This window comes from Carassius auratus, chromosome 41, assembly GCF_003368295.1.
Source record: "Carassius auratus strain Wakin chromosome 41, ASM336829v1, whole genome shotgun sequence".
NCBI classification, from domain to species: domain Eukaryota; kingdom Metazoa; phylum Chordata; class Actinopteri; order Cypriniformes; family Cyprinidae; genus Carassius; species Carassius auratus.
Window position 1 is genome coordinate 22,827,619 of NC_039283.1, and position 11,640 is coordinate 22,839,258.

The 11,640-nt window shown below is 35.1% G+C and overlaps 1 protein-coding gene across 1 annotated transcript; it reads right to left on the reverse strand.

Annotated features, from left to right (window-relative positions):
• Positions 1–876: 876 nt before the first annotated feature.
• LOC113059679 (centromere protein W-like) lies at positions 877–10,257 on the reverse strand. The gene is made up of 3 exons (XM_026228222.1): positions 10,048–10,257; positions 3,627–3,740; positions 877–1,269 (listed from the first exon to the last, which is right to left on the reverse strand). Exons 1-3 carry the CDS (start codon positions 10,132–10,134, stop codon positions 1,243–1,245), a joined length of 228 nt encoding a protein of 75 aa, XP_026084007.1. The 5' UTR covers positions 10,135–10,257; the 3' UTR covers positions 877–1,242.
• Positions 10,258–11,640: the final 1,383 nt, after the last annotated feature.

Genomic DNA, 11,640 nt, shown 5'->3' on the forward strand with positions numbered 1-11,640 from the left:
ACTTTCCTGTGGTCATGGGGTCAGGCCCTTTGATCCCACACAACATGAGCAGGAAGCATGGAGCAGATGCAAGCACAGAACTGACTGACACCTGAGGTGATCAGTTAGTGACACTCCATACATTACCATTCAACACTCTGGGGTCAATAAGATATTGGTTTCTTTACTGCATCATGTGACACTCAAGATTGGAGCAATGGCTGCTGACATTTCAGTTTTGCCATCACAGGAATAAATTACATTTTAAAACATATTCATGTTAACATTTCACAAATATTACTGCTTTTTCTTTTAAATGTTTTAAAAAACATTTAAAAATCGTACCATCCTCAACAAACGTAGTATGTCAGAAACACAGTCAAGCACTATCCAAAGGTAGGAAGGAATCAAAGAAAGTGAAAGTTTCAGATTTTATTAAAAACCTCTTCAAGTGGGTAAATTTCACAAATTAATTGTTTTAGTGCTTGTAATGAAAATGTATATATGTGTGTGTGTGTGTGTGCATGTATATATATATATATATATATATATATATATATATATATATATATATATATAATATATATATATTTTTTTTTTTTTTTTTTTGCACTGATTTACTTGTTTCTAAGATGATTTTAAGGTTCTCTGGCCATGTTCTTGACAGATTTTTTGTATTTCTTATAGGTCAGTCAGATATTAGTAATTCAATTGTAAATAAAAATCATTATTACAATACTGATACTGAGTCAACACAGGTGTTGAGTGAACCTGCTTTTATGAGCAAGTCAAAGATAATGTTCCCAATGTTGTCGATGGCTGAGAGCCAAATATCTTTTTGCTTTACAGAGTGAGGAAAGAAACACTGCATGGTAACTCAACCATGTGTTACCCAAGTTACAAGTGGTACAAACTGTTTATTAACAGGTATTAAGACATAATACAATCTAAAGAGATGAGGGACACATGTGTCACTGTAGATATCATAGCTAGATACTGTCCATCATACATGATTTATACAAAACTAGAAGCAAGAGAAATTGATCATGGATCCCAGCCTAATAATGGGAACAACGCTGAGACAAGGCAACATAAACTCCATTACGGACATAAAAGTTCTAAGGCAAGAATAAAAGTAAAATGTTCATCTTAGACAGTCCACATATGTAGCTCACACATTCTGAAGTCTTTAAGTAAATTCTAGGTCACAGGGTGAATGCTGAACGAATAAAGGGGTGTGATGGGGAGCTCCCGTCATCCACGTTATCCACGTGTGCTCTTTAACAGTTTCTGTAACAACAAAGGGAAGAAATAGAATTAGGCTATTTAGATCAGGGCTCAGCACCATTGACACGCCAAGGGATAATCACTGCCATCCAAGCAATAGTTACAGTGTGTCCATTTCATTTTTATACAATGTCAGTTTATAGTAGTTATGCTTCCTATATGCATGCATGCATATATATATATATATATATATATATATATATATATATATATATATATATGCATGCATATATATATATATATATATATATATATATATATATATATATATATATATATATATATATATATATATATCATATTTAAAAATAATACTTTTTAATATACAATAGCATCAATTTATTTTATCCATATATAAAATAATCTATTTATACATGTTTTTATAGTGAAATTGTGATTTATAGTGAAACTAAAAAATGCACTTTATGTACAAAAGGTTGCTGACCCCAAATAAACAGCAATTACTAATAGCCTATATCGTTTTAAAAACACCCAGTTCCTCAGTTATTCTCCTGTTTTTTTACCCCCTCTCAAATTCTCACTTACCATGGCAGAGCTCAACATTAAACACCTGAGTTCAGAGGCAGTCACGCTGAACCGGTCTGCCCCTGAACTCTGGAAAGCATGTAATTCCTAACATGTTTAGTTGTGACAAGCCATCATGACTTTGCTGTTGATTTGGAACAAGCAGAGCATATTTCATGCCCCTGCTGCTTAAGCGCATCTGTACAAGGAGCACTCTGCACACAATTACATCTTAATCAAATAAGCTGCCTGCCCTCGTGAAAATAAACGCAGAACGATGACTAGCATGAAAACTGTCCGGATCTCTGTTCAGTGTTATGTGATCATTTGATGTGGTGCACCATTCAAATCTATAGCACTGGAGAAAATATCCATCAAAGAGGTGGTGGAAGATGATGTAGCCGGATTCCGGCTTCAGTGCGTTTGGTGCCTTAATTCCTTTTTCAGGTCATGAGCCTCAAACAGTTGAATAAATAAATAAAAATTACAGGAGATTTAGCTGGGCCTAATCTAGAGTAAAACACTTTAACTAAATCTAACAGCAATCAACACAGCAACTCTGTCAAGCATGGACTGCATCAATGATTAAACTTCAGACACATTCTTCATTCCTGAATAATATGTCTGTTAAAAAAAGAAAAGAAAAAGTGCCTTCCGAAGGATTCACTCACTTCAGTGTATGTCACAAAGCCTGTCAAGCACATATCTGGGTCAATAATTGTATTTATTTGGATTGGATCGGATCATTCAAATTTGTCAAGAAAACAATGTGTCAGTGATCCTAAAATTAGGCCTCCATTCTTTACGGAAAAAATATATATATTTATTTTTTGACCTGGACATGATCGGGTGGGAGTGTGTTTTTGTACTGTTTTATTCTGATTTGTTTAAAACAAAATTCCATGCACTCCAGCATGGTATTTCAAGTCATACTGGAATCTATCATAATCAGCACAGGATGCACACAGCTGCCAATTTCTTTCCATTTATGAGTACTGATATGAACTCTTCCAGTCGCACTCTAAACCACAGGCTGCACAGCTAACAAACTGAACCTGGAGATAAGCTGCCATTCACCTTATGTAGCTATGGCAGTTCACTAATGAACAAATTGATTGCTGTAACACATACTGTTGAGATGATCAATAGAGAGGCCATGGGTGACATCTGCTAACAATGCAGCCTGATTATATTAATATCCATTGGAAACCTAACCCAGCCAATCTCAGGTACTCGCTGTGCTTGTTAGAGAACATCACTGCCTCAACACATTGTTGGACCTTAGGCTAAAACAAATCAACTGAAGTATAAAGGAGCGACGTTGGAAGTACATTTTGGCTGATAGTTCAACGGTCACTTTCTTTCCTTATAAAATAATAAACAACTAAATGTGTACATGTGAGGCCATACAGAACAAAGATTCAAGAACAAAAGGAAAGTAGCATATTTTTTTCCCCATAGGATCATGTTAACTTGATTTAGGGGAAAATAAAGATATACAGTGTGCACATTTAAAGCCAATTTTAACAGTCATGCCGTATAACATTTTTAAAAACAAACAAAAATGACATACTTCATCAAAATAATTAATATAATTTAATAAAATTAATATAATGACTGTATTATTTTATATAATAAAATCATTTATTAAATAACATCAAATAAATCTACTATATGAATATATAATATCGATTTCTGCTGAGCAAAAATAAAATGTCAATATTTTTAGCTACTCAATATTACTTAAAAGTTTTAATTTCTACCAAGCTACATTGAGCTAATGCAGTTTAGAGGCCTCTTTTAATTAGCTTCATTATTATGGTGGTGTTGGATACCTTCGCAACAGCTCTGACGTGGTGAACTTTGATGGTTGCTGATTTCTCCTCAAAGGCTTTCACCCTGGACTCTTCCGCTAGACGATGCAGGAGAACCAGGAGGTTGAGCTGGGCCTGTGAACACCAAAAAAAAAAACAGTTACTTATTTAGCCAACAGACCACACCCTTGGAGCAATCTAGAGCATGTGAATGGAATACACTGAGAACAACTATTATTTGCTAATAAATCATTAATTAAAGAAGTGTATTATATAATGTTTGCAGAAATTATTGCACAAATTACTTTGCTATATTACTTAAGATAAACACACAAAGGCAGAAAACATATCAGGTTCCTTTAACCAAAACCCCCACAAAAATAAGCCAGAGCTAAAAAGACTCACAATGCTTAAGTGATGGACAACCATGTAATCATTTCAAGAGGCTCTTAGTAAAAGTGCACAAAGGGAGAAACACTTGGAGCCAAAAGGACTATCAGTTTTGAGCGACTCAAGTGAACATCATACTCTGTTGTTCCGCTAAGTGTAGCATGCAGAGTTATAACCCTATACCTGTGCGTGGATCAACAGATAAGTGCTGCTGTAAAGGAGGATTATGTTACAGGAACTCCTAGGTAGATCCAGTAGAGGGTGGTGGTGGTGGGGGGGGGGTGTCAGAGAAAGACAAATCTCCCAGCCCTCCCCAAAGTCATGGATCACTGTGCAACCTTGTCGGATTAGACCAGGAAAATTGTTTCATTTTCAGCACTTCATCTGTCTTTGCCCATTTTGTCACAAGATACAGAACAGAGCTCTGCACTTGAGGATGGATTTCAAATCAGCTTTGAGCTCAAATTAAGTTTACATATTTAAAATCACCACCACTTGTGCTGGAACATGTGCTAACATGACTACATTGTTTAAAAACATACTACTGACAGCAAGGGGAATCTTGCAGAGCATGCATTGAGCAGGGCCTTCACCTTTAAGCAAAACCAAAGAAATAAACACAGAGAAAGCTAGTTCAGTGTACAGAAGAGTCTTCCCGGTGTAGCTCATAATGCACGATATGAAGTCATTCTCTTGTCTGAGGATATTCCATCATCATTCAAACAGTTTAAGTGGTTCTGAATCACAAAGCCATAACCATGTGTATGAATATTCACTACATGCATTAATGAGATGCTTTTGAGTGTGCATCGCAATCTGTCATTACTTTCTCCCAAGTCTACGTACTGTATCATTCAGTACATTTCACTGTCAAGGGCTCATATTGTTCTAAACTGTAGCATTTTATTTTTCATGACAACATCATATTTTCTAATAAACTAATAGCTATATTTGTTTTATGATCACTAACTGATAAATGTCTGATATTATAAATGTTTTACTACTTAATAATAAAACGAGGAAAAATTTAATAAATAGTTTCTATATTAATATGAATTTAGATATCACAACTTGTTATGTGTCCTATTTACCAATCTATTATCTATTGCTATCCCTACAAAAGGATCTAAATGGCAATCTAAATATTAAAACAGGCAATTAAACATGTTAACATCAAGAATAAACACCCAGTATCTGCCAATGTTACTGATTCTCTAACTGACAGTCTGACAACATTTAAGACTTCTAAATCAAAGACTTATAAGATCATATTGATGTTTGCTGGCCCGTTTTAAAACTAGTTTTTATAAACTGAATGAGTGGACTGGGGAATGAGCATTGCGTTCTTAACAAATTCTGGTCCCACTTTATATAAAGTGTCCTTAATACCTGTATACTTACATAGTAACTAGATGTGTACATAGTATGTAACCACAGTGCAAGTTCACATTGGTACATAGTATCTACAGGTCTAATGCCTATACATTTGTACTTACACAAACCATCCTGGGGTTGTTACATATATTTAGTTACAGAAATATTACAGCTGTAGATACTATGTACCAATGTATACCTACACTGTGGTTACATACTACAAACATTTAATTACTGTGTAAGTGCACAGGTATTAGGGACACAATATAAAGTGCGACCCAAATTCTTAATAACAAAATTTCCTGCACATTCACCAATGTGGTTTGCACTGCTTTATGAAGCAAGCTCTGTATATTATCTCCTGCACTTTCTCTTTGTCTCAAAAATGTGTATAAACACATAAAACAATTGACCACATCCAATGAACCATATCCAGCTAGTTTTCCTAATGATTTCAGATGAAAAAAAAGGCAGCACTTCTTGTGCATCTACACAACCCCATTCGGATGTAATTTAAATCTATTAATACCTAATTTTCATAATTGTGGGTCATCTCTGGGGCGTCTGAATACTTCTCCAACAGCTGGTCTTGAGAGTGTTTTTCGAGAAGGAAATTGAGAAGCCCATGTAGGCTTCCCCTGTGCCAGAGGCTTTGCCAAAACATAACAACCGGCTTTAACTGATTACAGCAGAGGCCATCAGAGGAGGAGTACAGAGAAATCCGGTTTCAGCAGCATCAACATTAAAGAGAGTCTGCATCTTCTGCTTCAGTGTGCAGTGTAGACTTACACGGTCCTGTGATCAGTCCAAATGTCACCTTGGTGACATGGAAGAGACGTGGATGAATGCACGCGCATCGCCTGATCCACAAATGCACATTTGAATCCCTACATGCACAAATTATGATACTTTTTAATACAAATTATTACATTAGTATTCACAAATATGTCTCTATTTGAACAAAATGCTGCACATTAATGTAATTCTTAACACTGCAGACACCGGTTGAAAAGCATTTGTTTCAGTGAAGTGACGCAAATTTATCAAATCGTGCACACGTTAGTGAAATTCACTGGGACTTGTTCGTTTGTAGATGCGTGTGTGTGTGAGGCAAGAAATGCTGAAAACTGCAGAAAAAAAAAAAGTCTCAAAATCCAAATGAACTAAACAAGATAGACTCAAACTAGACGTCATTAATGCATGCGTGTCACCCGATCCACATAGGAATGGATTCCTTTTTGCATGAGCAATTTATGATATTTTAATGCAGAACAGAACAGTTTTATTCGCAAACATGTCTGTATATGTACAAATCGCTGCACAATCATTTACTCCCGAATCAAACTGAAAGACATTTGTTTGTGGTTCGTAAGATACATGTATAAAATTAATGTAGTACATTGATATTTTTTCATGCATCTATTACTATTAATGCATCTACATTTTGAGTTTAATTTCATCCCATAATTGTCCAGCTCTAATTCTAACAATGCAAGATTTTCAAAATTTCTGGAAAAGCACAAATTCAAAACATTCACCTCATCAGACTGGTTTTGCAATGATTATCATTTCTTAAATAAACACTTTTGAACAACCTGCAACCACCAATTTCAACTCAGAGTCAGGAACCCATCATCCAATTACAGTACACAAGTCAGGCCCAGCTTCTAATGATCTGGTGTGAAAATGCCTGGAGCTCTTGGCCTGGGCCGCCAAACCAGCCCTTGATTTTCTACACTTTCCCAGTGATACTTAACACCAGGGAAGAAACGTTGCTGTTTGGGGGCAAAAGCGGGTCTACGGTTTTGGGGGGATATCTTGAAAAAGAAAACAGACACTTTTTCACGGCTTCCTTGCAGGATGCAGCTGATTATTTTCATGTTCAATCAACCATCAAATGCAGTATAGACTATCTCAGTTCAGCAGGGGGAACAAAGTGCTATCTTAAGCCACTGCTCCACCCGGCAGGACCCACTTATAAACAGCAGAGATGAAATAGTATGACTGGGATAATCTCACAAACGGTTTCAGAGCTTACAGAGTAAGATCTGATGCAGGGGACAGGAAACATGAGTCTCAGCACTTTTGATAGAGCGCAGAATAGGTAAGGAAAAAATAGTCAAGGAGATTGTCATTCTATGCTGGAGAACTGGATCAAAAGTTTGAGGAAATTGAACGGGTATTCCTGTTATAATTTTACAGTTCAAAATTACTGTTCTGGATTTAAACACCTCTGTTTTTCTTGCTATTATGACATCCGCTTTACCAGTCTATTTAAGCTAACTTAGGCCTAAAATTGCCTCTGTAAATGACATAAATACTTGCAGTACAAATAATTTTGTTTCCAGCAAAATGGATTTTGCTTTTGACTTAAATTTTAATCTGTTGCTCATGAAAACAAAAGGCTATCAAATGGATCCAGAAGACTTGTAATTTTCTAAAGATTTAAAAGGATTCAAAGCTCATACATTGAATGATTCGCAGTCACTGAAGTCTTTGGTGCAATTCATTAAAAGAACAGGCTCAGAGTCATCTGTTTGTGAATCAGACTACACTGGTCAAGCTGCATGTTTGCTATTGAGTGAAACGAACAAACAAGCAAACAAACATATATATATATATATATATATATATACACATATATAAGGCAGTCACATTTTTTCTCTCTGAAACTACAGGTTCAATATCAGTGCTGAAAATACTTGTAATTGTAGGTCTTTAATCAGAGAACTAAGATGAATGCTTTCATCTGAAAGCTAAAACACAATCATAGCTTGACCAATTACAAGCGGACTCATTCATGATATGCTGCATGAGGCAAAGAGTGAAGGGCCTTATTAGGAATTTTGTCATTAAAACCACAGGAAACCAGACCAAACCGGTACAGGCGGCTTTTACATCCCCACCTCCAGTCTCCATAAAGGAAGACCAGCTGCAATGGACCTTTAATTAGGATCCTGTTAGCGCACGGACATCCTACACACACACACGCAGCATAACCAACTATGTACAGTGCCCCTCAACTTAAAACAACGGATAAGCAATTCCCTTATTCCCATGGAAAACACTAGGCAAGCCTGCCCGAAAGGCAACCCTCAATCAACTTAAACCACTGGACTTCCCTTTTAAAAACTGGAGTTCCTTTTAATCATCTTAAGCTATGAAGTGGTCAGTATCAAGCAATCAAAGAGGCAGCATGCGACACTGCCATACATCTAATGCATGTAACAACATTTACAGTGGCCACTTCACGTGATGATGCATAAAACAAATTGGTTTCATCAGTGTAGCTTGGATATAAAATGTTTAACAAATGTAAACACATCTGCCACGCTAAGGGGCCAAGTTCCTTAAAATAAAGTCGACTTCAAAAAAGTCACAACGTGGTGGCCTTTATTGGTTTGTCTGCCCATTTGTGGTTTCCTGATCCTAGAATTAGGTATTTTCCTAAGTGACAAGATGGGCAAGAACTTTGCACTGGTAGCAAACAAATCATTACCGTCATAGGTCTGTGGTCTCACAGTTATGGAAAATGCTCGGACATATGGTTCTAATGGAGACAATGTGAGTTTGAATATAGCTGCAGGCATGTCCCAGTTCAGTTCCACAAAATAATAACAATAATTAAAAAATATTTTTAAAAAGACAAACAGCTTTAGAAACAGGTTATAAATAACTTATGTAGAATGGCTGGTGGGAGACAACAGTGCTTCTTGATTTTTGTATAGTAATGCAAACAAGCAGTCAAATGCATCAGACAACATTACATTAAACATTTAAATTCACTTCCATTTGGAAAGCCTACTACTGGTACTAAATCTTTTCATAAATAATTGTAACCAAAATTAAAATGCATTATATTATTTTCAGACTACTTGTTACATGTGAAATTGGTTGCTTGTCATGTTTAATGTTTTGTACCTTCTAAAGGTGTAGCAAAAAATAGATAGAAGTATTATAACTGTGGTTCAAACTATTCATGAGATCAAACAATGCAATATAAAGTGCCTTACCAGGCATAATTATTGCTTTAAAATACTTTTATAATGCACTACATATAGGCTTCAAGTACTGAGGGGAGACCTAAAAATATGCAGTCCGGCCATATTGCATTATAATGTTCACATAGGGTTCTATTAATCGCATATAACAATAATAATAATTAAAAAAAACGTTTTGTATCTGCATTGTGCTACAAAAATAATTTAATTAACTAAAATTCTGATCTTGTTCCTTCAAAATAACAGAAAGTGTTTAAAAATAAAACTTATTTTCTTAAAACAACAACAACAAAACACTTCAAGTGAATGAAAAAACACGTTCTTGCATTTTTCTGTTCCAATTCTAACATTTCACATTGGTTGAGATGCGTCCATTTTAATATGTAATGTTATATGCATGTATTTTAAAGTTCACAAGAAAACAAAAAACTATTTCCTGCCTAATGCAAAACTATGGATGTGTCTTAAAACCTACTGATCTGAGCATTTCTTATAAGGGCATAAAATGTACTCACTATTCTGAGTGCACAACAACTGAATAACAGTACACATGCCATTTGACAGCTAAATTATTATCTCATTCATCTAAAAGCATAATTGCGTGTAACGTTAGATATGATACGAGCGTTTGTGGAAAACTTTGTGAAAACTGTTGTGGTTAATTTTCATTAACTCACCATCAAGTCTGCGTTTTTTCCTATCCGTATATTAGTGTTCTTCTTCATTTGGAGCTTCAGGGCCGCTCTCGGTGCTTTCTTTGACATGTTTTGGTTGCTTGAATGTGTTAGTTTACGGTTTTAAAGATTGAAAATAAAGCTCCCGTCTGTTTGTTTTTCTTTGTATTCAAAATAACGCGCGTTTCACTTCCGGCTCCTGATGATGACGTATAAAGCGCTAAATGGTTCCTCTCCCCAGCACGTGGGTTGTGCGTATTTATCGATACGATTTTTCGTTGATTTGGCTTGAATCACTTGGAGGTTAAGAATCTTTACAATTCTTTGAAAGTTTATTAAGCAATTCAGGGTTTTACATTACACATATTTGTTAGACACTTTTTATTTGATTAATTTGGTTCTGTTTTGGCTTAATGTTACACAAGTGTAAATTTAACAAATAAGTCTTGTTCATTTTGTTAAAGAATTGGCTATACAACATTTAATTTCTTCCGTAGCTATTTTGGATATTTCATTTGTCAAGGGTGGTAAAATAATTGCAAATCACTGTTGTTTGATATACGGTATTGCTTTAAAAGGTTAGTAATGGTACTAAAAAAATATCAACAATTCATACCAAGAAATTAACAATATAAAACACAATACAATAAAGTAGAATTAAATAAACATTCAACAAGAAGTTCAAATGCAGATCAGTCTTTCCTTCTGTTTTGTATGTGTGTGTGTGTGTGTGTGTGTGTGTCCTGAGCTTAAAGAATGTAAAACAGCTGCAACGCATTTGCTGAATTAAAAATAAATTAATATATAAGATGGAGCTGAACCATTGCCAGAACTTTAAGTCCACTTTAATGGCACATGTTATGGTTTCTATTAATTGCTCTGGGCTTTGGCATTTGGCTGAGTTTAAAATAAAGCTCCCGGCTTTATTCTTATCCACTATAAAATGTATCAGCTCGACATACTCATTTTTCTCCATCCTCACTACAGTTTTTTATGAAATCATGGCCATGACATTACTTACCTTTAATTGAGCAAAAACATGTTTTGGAGACATTCACATAGCTGATTTTTTTAAGTCTGTGCTTAAGATCTTTCTTAACTGATAAATTGTGATGCAAAAACAACCAAGCTGTTAAGAAACAATGTAGTTGCTGTAATTGAAAACATATTTTGCAAGTGTTTATTGCATATATATTTATTTTTAAATTTTACTCTAACCTCAGAATGCCACTAAAACAACAATTTGTAAGTGTGGGAGTTTTCTACAGAATAACAAGGAAATGAGTCACACTTCAAAGGAATGATTTGTGGCAGTTCTTGTTCTGGTAGTTCGTGGATTTCATTCACAGATTGCTGGTATCTTTTGGATCAAGACATTTTATTAACCGAATACACAATAGGACATGTTTTAGCTGCAAGGACCTTGTAATTACATAGATAAGTCCATAAGTAATTTCACACAGAACAAGATCCAAAATCACGGATATCTAAATTTGAGCCATATTTAATATGATAATTACATTCCCAAGTGCTTGAAACACCATTATCAGTGTGTACATTTGACAAGTGGCATTGTCAAATTCATTCTAATTTTTT